The following is a 22312-nucleotide window of genomic DNA, read 5'->3' as shown; positions in this document are numbered from 1 at the left end:
ATTTCTTCTCCACTGCAAGTGGCAGCCATTTCTTTTCTGACACATCTCATCTCAACTCAGTTTAACGGGGTATTTACGAGTGTCAGGAATGACCCCTTTCACCTCCTCACCTCTCTAGTACTCTTTCACCTTTCATCTTGCCTATTAAACAAGCCCGGAGATCCACACTCCCCATTGTTGGCCTGCAATATCAGTCTAGCAGCTGAAGGCCAGTGTAGTCAGTAATTCTGGATTGCATGACATAGAGAAACTGTTAGTGCACCTCCCTAATAGCCAGAATGCTTGTCACTCGTTTGTCAGGCATGGCTGACAGAATTATGGTTCCTTAAATGAAACAATATATCTTTGGAAGTCAAGTATCTTTTTTTTTTAGGTTGGGGCATGGCACAAAACGTCTTTATCTGTTCAGAGACCACAAGTGGACGTTAAAGGGCTCACTGACCTGGTGTACTTCCTAACGCACACACAAACTCCAGGACAACAAGCTCTCCCTCAGGACAACAAGCAGGGCTTTGCGAGATAATTTGTTCATCACTGGACTGCAACATGTACTTACAGACTGAGCGCTAAAAACACACTAGTAAGCATTACCCAGTAAAACTGATTCTTATAGAGTGAGTTCTTTGCTCCTTTATGTTTAGATACAGTGTGCAATACTTTACCATTTAAAGTAACATACAATCACAGGGAAGGAGCACACTTAAACTGCTTTTGTGCTTAAAATATAACTTGTTGTTAAGCCCACCTGGGTTTTGTAATGATTAACCGTTTCCGTCTTACACAGAAGAGCGTCAAAATGAACATTATATTTGAACAATTTTAAGCTATGGAGCTCATATTTGTGAATGAAAGAAAGACCAGATAAAACCAAACTGTGTTTTTTTGTTGTTTTATAGTACCTTTTTTTACTTCGCTACCACTTTTGACTGATGTCACATCCTTAGGAATACACATTTTTTACACTCGGCTAGACCGTTTTTAAAACACACCCATCCTTCCATTTTCAAACTCATCCAATACAGAGTCACAGGGGAGCTGGAGCTGAACATGCTATCTGCAGGGCAAACGCACACACACCAGGGCCAGTCTTCCCAGAGGCCAATTAACCTGCTGGTATGTTCCTCACAGACAGCACCCCAGGTCTGGAATTGAACCCTGGACACCAGCGCTGCGATGCAGCAATGCTAATGCTAAGATAAACACTGTACCACCGTGCCCCCTAAATAAAACACATACAAAATCAATTTCACCAAAAACAACTGTTCAGTTAATAACAGAAAAGGTCTTCCAAGTGTCTTGAAATACAGGTTGAACTCATTGCAATCTTTAGTGCTAATTAGATTCCCCAAGAGGAATAATAATAATAATTGCTTACACTTTTTAGTGATTTTCTGGACACTCCACTCAAAAGTGCTTTACAGGTAATGGGGACTCCACCACCAGTGTGCAGCACCAGTACGCTCCCCACACACCAGCTATCAGAGAGGAGAAAAACAGAGTGATGAAGCCAGTTCATAGAGGGGGCTTATTAGGAGGCCATGACTGGTAAAAGCCAATGGGAAATTTGGGGTAACACCCCTACTCTTTTCAAGAAACTCCCTGGGATTTTTAATAACCACAGAGAGTAAGGACCTCACTTTCTCGTCTCATCCAAAGGACAGCGCCTTTTTACAGCATAGTGTCCCCGCCACTGTACTGGTGCATTAGGACCCACACAGACCGCAGGGTGAGCGCCCCCTACTGGCCCCACTAACACCTCTTCCAGCGGCGACCTTAGTTTTTCCCAGGAGGTCTCTCAGCCAGGTACTGGCCAGTCTCACACCTGCTGAGCTTCAGTGGGCTGCCAGGTGTGAGTTGCAGGTTGATAAGGCTGCAGGTAAGAGAAAGTGCACAGGGTTGGATGTGCTAGAATTGGCCAATTCATGGTATAGACCCACAGGGCTTCCAGTCAGCCTAGGGTGATGCCTAGAGGGAAAGGTTGTTCCCTGGGCCTGTGATCCCTGCAAGGTCTTTTGAATGAGCTCGTACGGGCAGTGTGTTCGCAAGTCCTTATCAGGCAGCCAGCCAGTTCTGAAAACAAAAACAAACACAGTGGCATATTGTTTTCTCATTGCTCCCTCTCAATACCAGCGTCCTGGGTTTGATCCAAGCATTTGGTGCCCTTCTGTGCGAAGCCTGCATGTTCTCCCCAGGTTTGTGGGGGTTTTCGCCAGGTGCTCTGGTTTCCCTCCCACCTCTCAAAGACACGCATGGTGGGTTTGACTCTGGATGTTTCCCCTTGGGGTTTGTCCCCGCAAGGAAGGTGGATGGGCTCCCCATCTCGTTACTTGCCTTTGAGCAGAGTGGTTTTGGTACATCCAACACTTAGAGTTAGTTCTTATTATGGAATTACATGGACGTGGATGGAAAACAGAAAATAACTCATGTTGCAGTCGGTTTTCCATAACCTTAGGGACTGCTCCCTGAATGCCTCTGAGCGTGTGTGTGAGAACTGGATCGATACCTCACAGGTCCCTTCCACCACCCTGACTCTCTTTTGCATGTATGTGCTGAAATCGCCACAGGGGCTTTTCTCCAGGTAAATAAAACTGCAGTTGTTCCCTGCACAGTAGCTTCCTGATCCAGGATTAAAAACCATTCTGTCACAATGTCTAGACCAATACACCTGCCCGACAGAAAGACAAAGATGTGGAAAAAGCATATCAACACATAAAGAATACACTTCATGTCATAGGGCAAAGGCTGTATGTACCAAGGGGATCATTTTACCACTACAAAGGCAAAACGATTTTTTTGGTTTAATTCTAAACTCCTGCTCAGCGAAAGGTTCCCCCATCATATGGTGTGCATGTGTGTTTTCTTGTTTTCCTGCTTAAAATTGTTGTTGTTGATGTTGCAGTTAAGCCCTGAGCCCACTTTGTCCACACTGTTTTTTTTTTGTTTATATTAGATATAAACATTTTCTTTAAGCAATTTCTTCCTCCCTTCCAAATATGCCAGCTTGTATTAGGTTCACTGGATGTATTTTGTTTCACTAAGTCTCATCTTGGTCATAGCAGAAGATAGCTCAAGGAATTGGCATTATTGTGCCATATAATTGCGAAACACTAGACATTTCTGCATTAAACTGAGATTTCTAAACCCAGTATCAAATTAGAGGTTGCTCTTACTACTTACAGTATACAGCTCGTGATTTGGATCGATTGAATCCATTCAATTCAATTCATTCACTGGCATGTATTATCATGTCAGCACACGCACTGGATTCTGGATAATCTTGGATTTTTTTTTTCAGATATTTATGGGAATATTGACACGCAATCCAAACTGCATTAAATAAACAACTGTCACCTTATAACTGCATTTAAATACTGCTTTCATTTCACAGAAACAGCATGGCAATGTGTACAATTTCAGAAATGAGCCCCCAGAGACCAACAACATTAAATCCATGTTTCTCTGATAGGCTTACTCAATAGCTTGTTGTTAAATTTCACAGCAATAAAACAAGATGGTGCCACTCTCCTAGAGAATTCATTGAATCTAAAATGTGCTTTGGAACATCTTCAATCTCTATAATTGGCCATTAAAGCTGACTAAATGTGCATGGCAAGTTTTGCCTTTTGCAAGTACGTACAGTGCAAATTGTGCCGCAGTTTTCAAAATTATTTTTAAACCCCTGTGGATTTTCTAAAACTACATGTAAGTAAAAGAGGAAGCACCTCAAGTATGTTTTCTCTTGCTACTTACAGTCTCAGCTTTAAACTTGTAAAATAACCTTCAAAGGAGCAGAATCTGTTTCAACTGTAACAACAGATGGATTTCATATTCCACATGGCCCAACATGGATTTTATTTTGCAAAGATACAGGGTCCTGGGATTTGATTTCAGCACCAAAGCTGACACATTAACCTTGTAATGACTGGAGGCTGGAAAAAAAAGCTGGCACAATATAACACTTTCATACAGATCTTTAATAAAGGAAACTTAATTGCATCATACCCTTCACCTTTTCTAGTTTGTAAAAAAATTATATCATCTGCGTCTGGAAACATCATTTCAGAAATATGTTTCCAGAGCTCAGGAGTGCTGACTATCATTATTTTACAGTTCATTCTGTATGAATATTGCAGACGTTATTTCCAAGCTTCCGAATTAAAAGCCAACATGCTTTTTGACATGAGAAATGGAGAACCACATTGTCTGGTACTGGAGCTGGTTGTTTTTCACCACATGCTATATTTACATTAAACACCTGCGATAGTGAATTAGAACGCAGACTGGAGTAAACACAGACTTCCACTGGGGAGCAGAGAAGGTCCTGCAGACACAAGGACTGACCTGACAGCGCCTGTGTGAATAGGCACACTACACAGACCTTGCAGGTTAACTGGTGGGCACTCAAAGCAGTGATGGGACTAACATTATCACTGAAAATATTAATAGGAAGGGCTTGTCAACAGTATTGTTTATATGAAAATGACAGTTTTTAATATGTTAAAGGACTCAGAATGAATGATTGATCACTGTGTGATCTTCATAGCAGTTACCTATGCACTGGATAAGAGCAGGGGTTTACAGAGCTTTTACTACAGGACATCAACAATTTGGCACAGTTTCACAGTGAAACAGAGCTAAAATAAATGAGCACATTATCTTCTTGCTGCTTTTATCTTTTGCTACTTTCACACTGCACTCTCCAACTGTCACTTAAACCACAATTAACTTCATAGTGTCATACAGAAAGAAAGCACATCATTTTAACGGAGATTATAGGAAAACTTTTTTTTTTAAATAAGCTATCCAGTGCTTTAGGAAACAGGTGTGTTACAGGTATTGTCATTCAAATTGAAATTGTATTACAATTGAATGCATTTATTACAATTATTAATCATGTCTACTGTCAGGAAATGCATGCATGAACATTTAAGATGTGGCTACTGTGATTTAGCATTTGCTTCAATTATAATATACTTTCTGCAGCAAACAAAATAAAAAATAACTAGGCTAGTATCCAGTTTAGAAAAGGAAAAAGTCTTGTTACCATGTCACTTTGTGCAATTCCCAGTGCTATCATTGACTCACTGCGTGTTAGCATGAAATTATTTTAATTTATTGGTTTTATAACAGGGCAGGTGCATTTATCTACGGAGCCCATTTATAACATGACCTAGTGCCCTAGTTGGTTACATTTTATTACCATAAAAGCAGAGTGCATAAATACATCACAGGTTAAGATATTACAATTAGAGTATTGTCAAAACAATAAAACACATTTTGAAATGACAAATTCTCAAATAAAGAAAACATGAGACTTAAACTGACTGCATTCATGAGAAACCTGAAAATGATTATTTACTGCTCCTACATGTACTGGAGTATCGCTATGTGGCTCTGTGCAAAAGACCTAATACTGTATATGCTGTTGCTTGATGTTAAGAGGCTCATGGAAAAGAGACCAACAGAGGTTCTACCTACAATAACGAATTGTTACGGTGATGCTTATTAACATTTCACCAAACAATCCAAAGGGACAAAACAGTATTAAAAGCTCTTAGTGACCAAACAAGCACAATGAGTTCAATGACCAACTCTCACCGTTCCCTCATTCTTAAACAGAACCACTTTCACGTACTCGGGGTGCAGTATACTGTATTAAACATGTTGTTTGTTGTATAATAGATCAATTACACTACAAAAAAATGTAGCCGACTGGTTCGTAAAGTATTAGGATGAAAAAAAATCACCTAGCAAACACAGAAGAGAACTGAATACTTGGGCCTCTTAATTCATCAACTAAGCCATTCACTGCGAATTGATTTATACACAGAAATACACTTTTACTTGTATCAGAGCACTGAAATTTATAACACATAATCTACAAGGCAATTTCTCAGTGCCAGTATTTGTTTTTCCACATTCAGTAAAAATACAACACTACAGAGAAGGCTCACATTTTAGTCTTATCTGTATGATGGAATGCAATTACTGGAAAAAAAAATGTAAGGGGAATCTTTCCTGGCAAGTACATCTGTCTTTGTTTTCTCTCAACAGATGAGTTTTAAGTTTCATTGTTGTCGTGAAGAATCGCTAGGGATATTTCCAGAAACAGACACATAATATTTCTGTACTGCAAGTCTTTTTTGTAATTGCACAATTCATTTGTTCTTTCTTCGATAAAGAAATCAATTTTGTTTGCCATAAATGAAAATTTAATGCAACTCTTTTGTTTGCACATACAGAATATACAAATTCCACTCCAGCTGTACATTAACAGTTTGGCACAGTCAAATAGGATTTTCTCTAGGCTTCCACAACCCTGGTTGTGGATAAGACTTCCCAATTACAAAATGTCTCATTACAAGGGAGACACGAAGAGAAAGCTGAAGAAGACGAAACAGACACTATTTTGAAATTTGAACAGAAGAAATGTTTCAGGGAAAATTTTAATTTTTTAATTGTAACATTTCAGCTTGTTTGACACATCGATCACGATCACCAGCAATATTCAGTGATGATTTGCTAATGAATAACAGTGAATCCTTTTATCGTTGAGTAACTTAGCAAGTGTCTAAACGGCTAAGGCAAATTAGACATGAACATTGAACTAAGCTTTAAAATTGAGAAAAGTAATGTGGTACAGAACAGAAAACTCATCATGATGAATACCAAAAATTCACTTAGCGTAGTTTGGGCTAGTCTCATCCTAGTTTCACTTGAAAATCTTGCATAAATCCTACAATAGATTTGTCCATTATTTTTGCAAAAATATTAGAATCTGTCACAGAATTACTTACAGTTCTATACATGGTTCACAGAAATATTGGCAAGAAAATCTAGCAAAGGGGTCAAGCAAAACATTTTGAAAAGCAGAGTCTTAATTTCACATTTCCTACCCTTTCAAGTGAAAAGTTTACTGAGGTTTATAAAGTAGTTTTGTACTGTTGTTTTTTCATCTGTTCCCGAGATGTTATCATCTACACAGAGAATGCAATTAACTAGCTTCGTCATATGCCTACAATATTTATGGGTAACAACAATTCGCCTAAGCATTTACGGTTGAACCTGAATCACCTTGTGTCTTCTATAAGTACACGTGCTATGCAGTAGTTGATAATGTTGTCGTGTTTACAGTTACTGCAACACTATGGTAAATGAGAATGTCGGTATAATTTTACAATCGCTTCTTCAGTTAATTAAAGCAAAATGCAGCGGGCAGAAAATACTAAAATGGACATGCAGGGTATACTATTCCATTCCATAATAAATCGTGATTTATTATCGAGTAATCCTGGCTACCAAATTCAGCCTAAATGTTCAACTGACAGGCGATATGCAGAGGGCAAGACTATTTTTGATTTTTGTCCGTGTATTGTTGACCTGCCATACACAAGTGGAGGGTCTATTTTATTAATAGAAGGGTTATCATTAATTTGACAAACAGGTACCGCAAAGCCTGATCAACATAAGCCAAGCATAAAGGGAGGAAGGAAGCATGTCTTACATGTATAAGTTTTGCAGTCAGTAAAGAAAAAGCAACAAACAAGGCCAACTGAATGCATAAAATCACAATACTGCTAGAAAAACGTTACAGTTTTTCAATCGTGTAAACAATAAAGCAAATGACACAGGGCTTTTTGCCTTTAAACATGAGCCTATACTTTTCAAACCCTTATCTTGTGAACAATCATCCCATTGTCTAAATTATCTGATTTTTGCACAAACAACAAATGAGCTGGGCTCCCAAAATTAACCCAGAACACTGGTATCACTTGACTGCAAGGCGCGCATATTGCGTATGAAAAGAACTTTGCATGTGTCAGTTTCCTTTGACCCTAGTTTAGGCTCAAGTGTTTTTATTTTAGGAAAGAAAATTGTGCCAAGCCATGCTATAATTCTCTGTCTTGACAATGCTCATGAGAAATCCCCTATTGGCTGCTGAGTTTTTGCCATGTTTAATGTCATGCATTTTATCAAGAATGCTTCTAACCCTGCTATGGGAAATGTAGCCTTAGCCATGATTGTATATTAAGATATCTGACCATTTTCAAAGTTAAAAGCCAAAGAGAAGGTAAAATATCAAGAGTAAAACCTGAAAATGATGACAGTAAATGAGTTACGATAATGCTATATAAAACATACAAAAGTATTCGTATTACTATTATGTAGAATGTATTTGTTTTGCAGATGGCCTTATTCAGGGCAAATAAACAATAAGGAAATCTGACATTAAATGTAAGCTTAAGGAACAACTTTATGGGTACAACAAGGTAAAATTACATAAATGAATTACTGGAAATGACATTGAAGCTACAACTGGATAAACCATCTGCCATGCAAACAAATAAATAAATAAAATAGAATGTAAAATCATTTAAAATCAACTGCGAACATATCTAGCTTAGGATTGGTAGAATATCACAGAAGTAGATCATGCTTCTAAATATATTCATATGGATGAAAGGGCATTTCTGTCAACTGCTACACTATAGCATAACAAATTCTGGCATTAGTAATCAGTATACTGGAAATTCACGCAGGTTGTTAATTTTAATTACAGTTCACTATGCGGGCTTATATTTAAAAGTACAGAAGAGAAAGAAAAAACAACATAATCATTAACCTTTATGATTCTGCATTCAAAATGACATCTGCACTATCATTTGTTATTTTATCATCTGTATATTTGTCTGCAAAGCTCTGCATGAGAAGTATGAATCTAGGGATTCACTTCTGAAGGTCATGACATAAACAAGTCAGTGCTACACTCAACTTTGTACTTAGATATTTTGTAATATTTTAATAAGGTTTACGTGGCCTTTGCCTAAAGAACAGATTTGTGCAGTTCTGGGGAACGTCTATATTAAGTATAATATAGTCACTACAGCAAACACTCATTTTGGAACTTTTTAAGTTATCAGTACTGTGCATTTCTCAATACTAACCTACAGCCCTATTGCATTTGATGGAAAATACCATCAATTTAACAGAATAATGCCAGGTACTTAAGTGTGCATTTGGGTGTAATTTGGTGATCCTGAAATGAGCTAAGGTTTTGGTCATTAGACAGAGCACCACTGCGGACTAAGTTTTAATGCTATTCAACAATAACAAAAAGAAAAAATAAATGGATCTAAAAAAAACACATGACTGTGTATCGTATCAAAAAATTCCTGAGCATTAAAATATTTCTAATTTCCAGTATATAAATGTATAGATGATTACTACATAATACAATAATTACTACACATGAAATTACTTTCAGGAACTGCAGGGTTAACCTCAGTTCATCTGGCAAAAAAGATCAAGCAGTTTTTGTTGAGAGGATCGTTCAGAGTAACAGCTTTGGACTCTCCTCACAAAGAACTCAGAAATACGGCTCTGACCTTTTTTGCTCTGGCCACCACTAATATGCACCTATATGACAGTATTGATTTTCCCTTCCAAAGGCTGAAGATAGAATTTTCCTTGGCAATAATTCCTCAGTGTGGCATCTTTCAATTACATCTTTCACTTGACACTACGGTTCACACTGCTAGTTATATTTTCCTCAGCACCTTGCTCCTGACATTGATGAATCTTAAATCATTACCCACAAGGAGATAGACTAGGTTATTGTGTCATCTCAGTGGTGCTCCTGTTTTGTGAGTGCTGGCGTGGGAGCTTAAAAAGATATGAATAGAAAATAGGTGCCAACTGTGTGCCCCCTGTCCTCTCTGTAGAGATGAGAACCACTTGCATAAACCTGTCTTCTTTATCCTGTTTGTAAGGGTGTTGAATATAACACTAATTCATAATGAGTAACAAGTAAAAGCGATGTACCATTGCAATAAAACTACTTATTATAATCGCATGCCATTGTGTGGCAGCTTATTGACATTGGAAGTAGAATTTCCAATGTCAATAACCTTATCTCATACAGAGAAAATACCAGCAGTCTAATTTCCTAGATGTACTCCAAAATACGCACTTATACTGTCATACAAAATAAATCATTCTTTATTTTTCTTAACATACAATAATTTGGATGACAACAAAAAAAGACAATCTTTTCTTTTTCTGCACTACACAGAGTTTACCGTGTTAATGATCACATAACCTGCGCCATAGACTTGATTTATGAAGGTCGGGGAATTCCATATTGTCCACATTGTATCTTGTTCAAATAAACAAAGTTAAATTATGTTTAAAGGCCTGGGTGGCATTTTGGTAACTTGGCCATTCTAACTGAAATCCCACTGCTGCTTCTTAAAATGCATGGTTATTGGTGTTAAATTGCATGCTATTTCTCAGTTTTTAAATCATCCAATTACGGGTGTTTTTATATTGACAGAAGATAAGCAAAGAATGTGTTGTAAGTCAATAACATGGGGGTTATAATTGCAGCCTTGGGACCCTGGGTTCAGTAATGGATCTGGGGGTGCTGTCTGTGTGGAGTTTGTATGGGCTTCCTCTAGGTGCTTCATATTGGTAGGTTAATGAGTTTCCAGGACAACTGGCCCTGGTGTGTGCATGTCTGTGTCTTTGTGTGCCTTTTGAAGGACTGGTGTCCTGTCCAGGGTGTACCCTGCCTTCTTCCCATTGCTTGCTGGGATAGGCTCCAGCACCCAGCTGAGACTGGCACTATATCCTATATTACTTAAGAACGTTTTCAATGAATCAACTAAAATGTAATCATACCCAACCTGCCCAATTTGATTAATCAGTGTATCCCAAATTAATATGGTCCTAACTTAAACTATTATTTTCTCTGTAATAGTTCTTGGGTAACTTGATCCCTGTTTTAAAATTGCTTCCTGCACACAACTTCCAATACAGCTTTTAGAAGTAGATGAAATCTAAAACCGTATTCCAGGTGAAAGAAGAGGGCTCTGTTCAGCTGTTACTCATAGGTAAACACAGTGTCACAGTGTCCCATCATAGTTGACCCATGTGGCCAATATGCCTGTTTTAAAGAAGCCAATAAAATTGGCGCCGCATTATAAACCTGTTTTAGCGTGTGTGATCAGTCTTTTTTCAGCTTTAAAGTATTTGGAATTATTCCCAAAGGAATAGTGAACAAATACGCAGCTATCCCGTGTAGCAAAGAACTACTTCCATGGCTTCAGACATCAGAATTGTCACACTGCTTACAAGCAGTTCTATGAGCTGTTCCATTTTGCTGATAGTCTGCATTTATTATTAGCTGTTTCCTTCTGGAGGATTTGAATTTTCAAAACCTTATCTTTCCATGATGAAAATTTAGGTTGTGCAACGATCTATACTCTTCCTAGGAAAAAAAGCCATACTATACTGCATATGCTCCATACTTCACTACTACATACTATACTACATACTACAACTTCAGGAAAACCACTATAGTAAGGCTCTGTATTCTAACATATGAACAAATTTGTAGTGCTTTTCCCCAATGTACATCATTTTAAGTAGATACTGTAGGTAGGAAAGTCCATTTGAAGCTAATTCAGCCGGAGTTTATCCTGGTTTCGCATGAAGCGATCAGAGAGCACGTGACTCCCCCCAGGATGGGACACCAGTCTGTCACATGGCCAGTCCCCAGCAATGCCGGTCCCCATTTATACAACTGGGAGGACTGGAGCAACTGGAGAAAAGTACCTCACTCAAGGTACAACAACAGCGTCTGCAGCAGGAACTTGAACACACACCTCACTGTTTACAAACCCAGAGACATCCCCACTATGCCACATTACCACGCACCACTGTAATTTATTTAGTAATAAGTTACTGGTTATTTTTATTTCGTTATTTTTCCGCAGGTACTGTATATAGTACAGCAGCTATAATAAAACCATAGAAAGCAGAAAGCACATTCGTAGTCGGATCATTAAAAATTCATTACGGGTTCTTGATATTGTAACACTATGCTGACTATGGTTTAAAACTACCGTATAACAACAGCTGAAACTGTTGTATGTAAATCCATATTCAGCAAAGTCTTATTTTTAAAAGTTGCCTGTGCAAAAAAATACCTCCGAAGCAAATTCATAGTGCGTGACGGAAAACCATAACTATAACTAAATGTTTACAACATGATTGTATGGTTGAAGGTGTCAATGCCGAAAGACCACGTATCAGCAACTATGAAAAATGGTATTTTAGCATATGGGCTTTGCTCACGAATTGCAAATCCGTGGTCGGATCTTTTAACAATAAAGCCGAAACCCTTCCAGTCTGTGAGGTACTCCGACATAAAAAGGCTAATGGCTGCCTATCCAGTTGCTTCCCTACCTTGAGCTCTTTGAAGAAGATGCAGCTCCTTGCCCATTCGACAATGGAGAAGAGCGTCTGGTCTGCCATTCTGCACATAAGGCCAAAGGTGTTGAGCTTCTCCAGCTTGCCACGGTTGGCCTGCTCCTGCTGCAGGTAAGAAAGGATCTTGTTCTGGACCTGGAGTTCGTCTGGGTCGCAGCGGAGAAACTCCACGATCAGCTGGGGGACACTGGGAGGGGAGCTGGTCTGGTAGGCATCTGGGTAAGGATAGCCAGACAGGGACTCTGGAGAGCTGGTGTAGTGGTCGGGGTACTCTGATTTAATGGCACGGTTCGGGAAGGACACATATTGGTAGCCTGGCAGGGGGACATGATTCTGCATGGCCATGCCGATTGCTGGGGGTCCATAGGGGACTTGATCATAGTCTGAGGGGGTTATTGAGGCTGGAGTCGGAGGGGGGATGCTCTTCGAGACGGAGTGAAGCCCGTGGAGGCTGCCTGAAAGAGTGTAGTCACTCTGCACCGGGGAGACGAGAGGTGGCGTCGCCTCTAACTTGAAGCCGTTGGCCCGTATCAAAGCCTTCTTCTGCTGCTTCAGAGCCCTGTCCCGCTTGTACATCGGCCCGAACTTATTCCTCCCCCCCCGCATGCGGTCTGCGCGGACGGCTGGCCAGAGAAAAGAGAAGAGCACATCATCGGTTTCGAGGCGAAGTGACGTTCACACGTGAACAACAGAGGCGGCTTCCGTTTTGGAGAACGTAAGTTCAGAATAAAAGAAGATATACTTGAACCCTCCCCCGAAAAACATACGAATGAGCTATTTGCATCGGAAATACACTAAGCCGCTGAAAACAGAAATTTAAAATATCAGTGCAGATTAATTACACCTTCTACATAGAACTGTTTTTGAGAGGCCTCATAGGGTACACTTGAATAGCATCTCAATATGATCATATTTCTAATGCACCTTATCTTCTGAGCTTGCTGGAAATTTGCAGTGGCTAAAAATCCGGATCACTGATTTCTTGCTCCAGATAATGCTTGCTTCAATAAACGAAATCACTCACTGGCATTAAAATGCGTATGATCTGCCACTGTTGGATTGTACGCTGATGGCAATCTGAGCCACAGAACATTGCTTGTTTCAATTCAACAATGATCATATCAGCACTATTAGCAAACAGTTACAGTTCTTAAGTTATTAAGTATGCAGAAATACACACAGAGTAGACAATGAACGTTTTGTTGATGTGCAAGAATCAGATTTTCCCAGCAGGATGCTATTATGTAGTAATCTGTTTAGAACTGACAGAAGGGCAGTGGATAGGTGATAAAAGCTTACGACAAACTTCAGATTAAATAAACAAGGCACGTAATTTAAGGATGGTTTCATAAGTCAAGCACACATCCATGGTTTCACAATAGCTCGAGAACTGCATCATTCCCTCAGAATCGGGTAGATTTGTACATACATATTTGGGAAAACTTGCTTCCTCTATTTAAGGAGACCTCTGCATTAAAGTGAGTTTGCTGTAATTCATTCCTGTCCTCAAGGCCTGTGTCTTTATCTCCAGGGTGAACTCCTTTGGGTTTAACTCCAATTTAGGAGAGGATATGAGCAAGGGAGCTTAACTTTTTTTCTTGTCACTTTTTACTGCTTTTTTTTAATTTAAATGCGTGTAATTAGTTATTCTTTAATGGGAAAACATTTTTTTTTCCACCGTATTGGTCGATTAGAAGGAACGTAATCCTATTGCCAGAGCTATACAAGCAGTCAAGAATGTGTCATTTCTGTGAGGAAACAGGTGCTTTTCTACATCTCCGAGAGGAAACCACACATTTTGTTTTATTCCCGTTGGATCGTTGACTTGAACTCAGAAGTCGCATCTAATCAGAGTTGTGAGTCGGACTTTAATCGTCCCCGCTAAACTATATTTATAAATACGTTCGTTTTTTGATAAATACAAAATAATTGTTTTTTTCTACTTTATTTTTTTACTTTGAAACCGTACTAATTTCTAAACCGTCGAAATTAGGCGCCGAGATCAACAGAAATAAAAAAAACACGTTTAAAAGGGTGCGCTTAGAATAAGAGTATAATGGATATTTAGAATAAAACCATTAATGTCGTTTACTAATTTAACCAAAAAACAGATTCAGGCATAACTGAATGTTGCCGAGCGGCACGTATTCTTAGGTATTATTGTATACCATGCCTACTCTCCATCTCTAAAACAGAAAAAATCTTATAGTCCAATAATTTGTATTTCCTCAAAAGACTCTGCATGCAATTCCTCAAGTTTTTTTAAAAATTATAATCCCACTTCTGCCTAAATAAAGACCTTGAAAACAGAAGTGTTAATATACGCGTATTTCCGTACAAACTAAAAGAGGGTACCGGTTCTCTTAACATTTTGTCCATAACAGAACAATACAGGTGTCAACATGCATTTTACGTTTTTTTTAAATAACTGAACCCGAACTCAACATAATCCAATTTTAGATATTTCATGCAGCACTAATTATCTAACAAATAGCCTTTAAAATGAAATAATTTGTTTATCGCCTTTCTTAAATAAATATAAATATTTCGAGGCAAAATAACAACGGATCACACGGATTAAACAAATGCTAGTGGTCTTTACCTTCTAATCTCATTCCGACAGTCAGACATTTTTGAAACCGACAAAACGGGCATCTTTTTCGTTGCGTTTTGTCAATTTTACAATCCTGGTTTTCTGCGCAAGTGTACCGTTTATTGTTCTGTACTGTTCGCTTGAAGAACCCCTAAAGAGAGAATAAAAAAGGTTTTATTAGACATGCCAAGTTTCAAAATTAAATACAAGCCTATAGTTATGAGCTACGCCTACAATTTTTTTATTATTATTTATGGGAACATTAAACGGAACGACACAAGTTTGTTTCTTTGGAAAATAACATATCCAATACCTTGCAACTTTCACATGTCAGCAGTCCGTAGTGATATCCAGAAACCTTATCGCCACACACCGGGCACAGTTCTTCCAAATCGTCGTCATACGAGTAGTCCATCACCTTAAATTGAACACCTATACAAACGAGAGAAAGCACAATGAATGAAGCCGGCCGTCAGGACCGCAGGACGCGAAAATCTTTTGAGACCCAAGGCATGGGATGTCGCGGATCTCGGGTGTATGAGCTCGGTGTATGCGATCAAGGGTATATTTATCCTCACGCCAGTTGACAGACGAGCCACGTGTTTGTTTAAAGAGCTGTCCAACCCACTCGATGCTGACACCCTCCTTTAAAAATCAATAACGAAAACGTTAAATAAACAGTTGCCATCGTCTCCGCAGGTTTACGACCTTCCTGGCGATTTTAAGACTGCCCTTAAAAAAAAAAATGAAACGTCCAGTTTCTGTTAAAAAAAAACACGTATAGGTTTTTTTTTTTTAAAGTATAGATGCTAAACGAAACTTACACCATTGGTGCCTGGAAAAAAAAAACAATCTTGGTAGCATTACTTTTAAATCCACAGAAAATCGCAAATATTAAATTGGATGTATTTGATACATTCACATACTTTCGCAGTAACAGAAATAGGATCATGCGTTCTGTTTCCATTTGACAAATTTCGTTACTTTTAGTTGTATATTTAGTTAGGCAAGGCTATTTTCTACGTTGATATTATGATGGGCAAGGCAAAATCGGAATTATTCAAAGTTCATGATTAATGCTGCAAGCGAAACATTGCGCTTTAAGTAACACCTCGAAATCACTTTACTGTATATACACGTTATAAATGTCTGTTTAACAAAAGCTCCCCCGAAATACGCCAGTCACTACAAATAATATTAACGAAAAGGTAAAGAATCGAATTAAACACGTAACTGTACAATATGATTTTACAACGCATACACAGCTAATAATACGTACAGTATATTCTGTATATATAAAATAGTAATTCATAGTTTGAACATGCTTTTTTTAAAACACCGAATATTCTTTTTTTTACTAGATACCAACTGTACAAGTCATAAGTTTTGCTATCAAATGGTTCGTAAACTAGAGTATGCCTACTTGCTGGGAAACACTTAGAAAATAAATTAATCGGAGGAACAGACAAACAACAACCATACTACTACTACTAATAATAATAATAATAATAATAATAATAATAATAACTAGCCCCTCACCTTCGTTGTTTCCGAGTCTTATCCTGGTTTAAATTGCTGTAATCTTCCCCAATTTGCACTAAGACCGGTAAATTGACAAAAACTCGCACTCAAGACACAGAAAAACCGCCGCCTCACTAATTTCCCAGGACCACTCAATTAGAATAAGATTGCAAGTACAAGACGAAGAGCCCCCAGCCGTGCAAACCGACGGCACATCGCTTCCTATTTACACATTTCCCCGATCCGATTGGGAGACATGCGGGCGACCGACGGGTCTCGCCTCCTATGTATCGCGCAGCAGCCCGTCCGGGTCCGCTATGTGTCGTATTAAAATCCCAGAGAGCCAATCCCCAGCTCAAGGGGCGGCCGCTCAGCCTTCTCGCTTAGCCTTGTGTCTCCAGTGGTGGGGAGAAAGCGCCGGAGGAGCCCAGTCGATTTATTCCTGTTGCTTAAATCGCTTTTCATCACATCAAAACATGACAGGATAGAATCCGTGTGCTTACAAATATCACTTTGCACGGTTCTATCAAACTGCAATGGGATAGCAGATCGAACTGAGTAAATCACACTCAATACCTATCTTCCGAAGTACCTAACATCGGATTTGAAAGGTATTATTATTATTATTATTATTATTATTATTATTATTATTATTATTATTATTATACTGTAACTGGTTAGGTTTCAACAGCGAACAGGTTTGTATGCTCAGGTCAGCAAATGCAGCACAGCATTCTTTGGATATTGCCGTTAAATTATGGGGAAAAAATTAAAAGGCTTGATTCCATGTTTAAAAAGCATGTGTGCATTTCTTCACAGGCTACATTTTAAATTGGCATCCAAAAAAATATTTCAAACACGAGCACAATTTATATTGAAACGTTTAACAGATGTGCAGCCCCGTTTTTAGACATTGTTATCGTGTACAGTGAGAACAACATACTGTATAGTTTACACCAAACTGCTTTAAAATTAAATGACGGAGTTCTGCCGACATGAATATATGACTGGTCACTGAAATAAATGGGCAATTATCTCTCAAAAACCAAACCGTTGGAAACGCTTACAGTGTAGCTTATCTTAGGGGATTCCTTATAGTTTATTAAACGATTCATTGTTATACTCATATTAAATATAATTAAATGCCTTGCAATGATCTTCACGTACCTAAATAAATTTGTTAAATCCAAAAAGGCATTTGAGAAGTACTGATACCGTTTGTACATTGCCCTCGCTGTAATTGTGTTTTACATTGATCAAACCAAAAAGAGGCACGTTTAGTCTACCTTTAAACTCAAGAAGAAACAGGTGCGTTTTCCTTTCAGTATTTCATTTTTTTCGGTGAAGTCAGAAAAAGATATATTCATAGCAGGAACAACTCTGATCCTAATTATAAACAGCCCAACGTCGCAATGTATATTTAAATTAAAAAATGTCTAATAGGCTTTAAAAGAAAAGAATTCGTAAGTAATTGATATATTTATACACATCTTTCTGTCTTCGGGACTGCTTGCAAATGATCATAAACTGGAGCATTTGCAATGATTCGTGAAATTTCAGTGCACTTTAGAAAAAAAAGTGATAACAGTATAAAAAGTAAACAGAAAATATATGAAAATGCCGTTTTTGATAGGCAGTTGCGTATCCTGTTTCTGTGCTCAGGTGTATACTGTACTTTACATCTGCAGTATACACGTCACCCTCTGCTACTGCCCAGATCACTAATACCTGCTGTTCTAGACGAATTGCGCAGGGACACCCTTTCTGCTGTGTAATTTGATTTTTTTGTAATGTAGCACGCAGTCTAAGTTTTCACTGACTGCATAGTTTCCTTAAAAGTTTATATTTTTCATCCTTGTCAACCGTGGACAAAGTCTATCAACGGAACATGATCAATCTGGATTTTGAGGAATCCAGACTCGTACTGAATGTCTCTTTATATATTTCTAATAATATAAAATGTTCTTTTGGTTGTCATCCAGTTTTCAAAGAAACTCTACGTTTTACCGTCTCAATGGGATAGAAATAACGTTTCGCTTTACAAAGGTCGGAACACCTCATACTTACGTGTTGGGAAAAAAAAGTATTAATATTAAATGTTCTTATGGCTTAAGATGCAATACATGGTAGTAAATTGAGAACGACTCAGTGTTGCAGTTGGTATTATCGAAGAAGGCAGACTGTAGGTTCGTCGTAGGCCTGGTGCAATTTTTTTTAATCAGACGAGTACACAGAAAGGTATGTTTGAGAGAGCAAATGAAAAGAAACAAACTCTTGAGCTTGGCCGTAACATTTTCAGGAATGTTCCGCGGAGAGCTAACAAAAGTATCTTCTCGAACACCAGTTACAGCGGAAACGAACCGAGGACACTCAAATTGTTGCTTCGTGGAGCTCTGCAAAACGAAATAAACTAGATGCCGCACATTTCCCAGGCCTAGTTTTCACCTCGACAGTATTAATTGGGCGGTGACATCACGACCACAGTGCAAAAAACATCGTAAAAAAAACCGTACGTAAAAAAACAGCTTTCTACAGACTTGTTCTCACTTTAGCTCTCTTGAACCCGAATTTGCCACGAAAAATATATTTTATATTTTAATTTATTGTCATAGTTTTTAATAATGAATAATGCATTTTCAACATAACGTTTTCGTCTGCCCTGTATGTCTGCATTTACGCGGCGGTTGAGGTTTATTGCGTAACTTCATTAAGCTACAAAAAAATCACAGATTGAAGTGTTCAAATTAAATCCGCCAAAGGTAACATTTAGCTTTATTATTGCTGCTGTAATTTAATGAAGCACCGTCTTTTAAATCGCGCTTCATTTCCGTTTCTTTCCAAAACATTATTGTGTTGAAGTAACTATTTTAAAATATCTTTGTATTGTAACCATTACATATTGCAGTAAAGTTAAACAATTTCTAAACAGTAAAATACGCAATGGCGTACTTCCCTTAAAAATAACCACTACAAAAATGGCAACATATTGATAATACTAGTTATCATAACAAAATACAGAATGTTTACTAATTGCACTACCCTTTTTTTCCTGTACAATGGAGAAGAAAAAAGCCGTCGTTAATATTGCTTTTAGAAATACAATAATTTGAACAGATTTACAGAAACAATAAACAAGGTACAATCTCCTGTCCTGAACAGTTTTTTTTAACACGTTTATACTACCGTTAGCCTCATATATGAAGACTTTTTCAAATTCCTCAAAATGTCCTGGTACAGTTTTGATAATTTTTAAACTTTTTACACGATATTTGAGAATTGGTACACGATAAGGCAATGCATCATCACTTTATCAATGTCATGTTTGAAAGCTGGAATCTTTTTGCCTAATATTCGATTTTTTTAGCGCATTGAAGTTTTCATTTGCGAGCAAAAGATGCTGACAGCAAACGGCAGTTTATTCATATTTTCCACCAACATGTAAAATGATTTGCATTCAGAAGGTTTACAGGGCAATAAACGTAATCCTGTCTACCACACAGCAAGCGTCTATTGAATAATAAGATCGAAAAAAAATAGAATGATTAGGTATAGAATAGTAATAGAATGATATTGTTGATAGTATTTAAACCAGACATATGCATTTAGGCAATATTCTTCTAAAAAGACTAAATGCTAACTATATTTGCCTTGTTATCTGTATGTCGATAAAAAGTAGTTTACACAGGCTCTTAAAACTTCAACGCGCGGAGGCCAGTTCTTCAATTATTTAGACATGTTTTGGTGAAAATATCTGTACAATATGTGATTAAAATTGCGTTGCCTTCCACAAAACGTCTAGTTGTAAATCTATCTTGTAAAAACGTAGGTAAATCCTTGAATATTTAAACGTAGCCTCGATGTATTCTTTTAATGCCCACTTTCCTCTAAGGATTACAAAAGGTATAAATTAGCTTCTTCAACCGAGTTTATCCTTGAACTGACGTCCGTAAAGGCAGTATATCTCAATACTACTCAAACACTTGCTATACTAACGCTAAGTGTTTATACACTCAAATGACTTCGTTTAAAACAATGCTTGACGTCAACTGAACATTTTCAACCACCAATTACCTTAAGATAAATGCATATAATATTACCATATAAAATTCGACGTCTAAATTTAAATTTAATGTGACGTGTTTTACTCGGACGTTATTTGATAGCTTTTGAAGTTATTTAGTTTTGTAACCGTACTGGAAGAGGGGAAACAAATATTCATGAAGTCCAAACAGTAATTAGCAATACTTACTTTGATTTTCGTCTTCTCGTTTCAACGGACTGCAGATTGAAAAAGTCGCATCAAATGACATTCTCAGGTAAGCCTTCCTAAATTCTTTTGTTTGGTCCACCTCGCTATAATTGGGAATAAAAAAGAGCTGATCTGATTAAATAATAATAATAATAATAATGAGACCAATTATGCTGTTAAGCAGGAGTCAGACACACAGTTAACCGCATGCCTTTTTATATTTATATATTTGAGCCGTGCATCTGGGATGGGAGATTCTGATTGGATTTCACACTCATGTGACAGCTACTGAGTTCATAATGCATTCTTTTCTCTTACGAATTTAAATAACTCCTCCAGATGTTAAAAATTAGTTTTCTTCGGTCATCGATCTGTTTCTGTAGATTTGGATGTGCTAATTTACCATTTGTGGAAAGACTAATTTCTGAAAGTCTAAACGATTCCGTGTAAGAACAGTGTCTGGTACAAGAACATCAGAGTAGAGTTGACTGCTGTGTAAGTGAACACTGATTTAAATTAAGCTGATGTATCTTCAGGTCAAGAAGGGAGAAAGGCAACAGTAGTTTGCACTTCAATGCAACTTACTGTCCCTCAAGGAAAATTTCTCCAACATCCAAAGGCATATTGGACTGATTTTAAAAAAGCCAGGAAGCCATGCTTTATGTGTCATAGTGTGTTTGTGTACTGGCTCTTAATGATAGATAATATTTGATATATAACAGATATATATGCTAGATAATTTAGAAAGAAAATTCTAGAGTTGATCATTTTCTTTCTAAAAGAGTCTCTATCACTCAAATGGACCTGGGGTGCTGTCTGTGAGGAGTTTGTATGTTTGTGTGTGTTTCCTCCAACTGGTCCGGTGTCTTACCACAGTCCAAATACATACTGGTAGGTTTATTGGCTTCTTGGAAAATTGGTTCTGGTGTGAGTGTGTGTTTGTGTCTTCTATCTGCCCAGCGATGGACTGGCATCCTATCTAGGCTGTATCCTGCCTTGCACCTGTTGCTTGCTGGGATAGGCCCTGACTCCCCTGTCATCTTGTATTGAATACAGCAGTTAGAAAACGACTGGATGGATGGATGAAAGATTGTGGGCAGCCTCCCAGATTCGGCTGAAACGTTGTGTTCTCTCTTCTTTTTTTCAGCATGGAATAAACCTATTACTTGTTCCTTTGCAGCCTACGCATGCTGACACAGCTACCCACCTGAACTACATATATCTAAATATCTTTGTACCTGACTATCTGTTTCTTCTTTTATAACACTTTCCTGACATCAATGAGAAACAAGTCTAAGTGTAATAGCAGCCCTGTACTGTATGGCCTCTATATTGTAGACAGTATATGTTCCCTGTGCCCCCTGTGCTCAAGGCAAAATGGACAAACATTTCCCTCCTGCTCTCCCTGACTGCATGAAGCGCTGTATCCAACCAAAGGACTTCATCTACACTCCTAAGGGAAACCACCTGTTGGGCTCACACCCGAAGAAGGCTCCATGGCCGAAACGTTGTGTTTTCTTTCTTCTCTTTTCAGCAGGGAATAAACCTATTGCCTGTTCATAATGCAAAACTACAAGTGAAACAGACACAATACTGTAAATATGGTGTTGAAGCTTTGTATTAATCTCTTATATATACAGTATATATCCATATCTACTTTCTATTAGAAAATTCTA

At 38.0% G+C, this 22312-nt stretch overlaps 1 protein-coding gene across 2 annotated transcripts in view; it reads right to left on the bottom strand.

The window, feature by feature from the left end:
- The window catches only part of nr5a1b (nuclear receptor subfamily 5, group A, member 1b), a 47760-nt gene extending 26924 nt beyond the window's left edge, over positions 1-20836 (bottom strand). Inside the window, exons 1-4 of one of the 2 annotated variants that reach the window (XM_006640701.3) lie at positions 20637-20836; positions 15180-15298; positions 14876-15017; positions 12250-12896 (exon numbers count right to left, since the gene is read on the bottom strand). In XM_006640701.3, coding sequence (XP_006640764.2) covers positions 12250-12896; positions 14876-15017; positions 15180-15298; positions 20637-20697 — 969 coding nt within the window. In that variant the 5' untranslated portion in view covers positions 20698-20836. Of the gene's footprint in view, positions 1-12249; positions 12897-14875; positions 15018-15179; positions 15299-16405; positions 16685-20636 lie in introns of those variants that run through there. The other variant, XM_015367140.2, reaches the window with a different exon arrangement.
- Positions 20837-22312: the final 1476 nt, after the last annotated feature.

This window comes from Lepisosteus oculatus, chromosome 24 (genome assembly GCF_040954835.1).
Source record: "Lepisosteus oculatus isolate fLepOcu1 chromosome 24, fLepOcu1.hap2, whole genome shotgun sequence".
NCBI lineage: Eukaryota > Metazoa > Chordata > Actinopteri > Semionotiformes > Lepisosteidae > Lepisosteus > Lepisosteus oculatus.
This window is presented reverse-complemented; position numbering and strand designations above follow the sequence as displayed.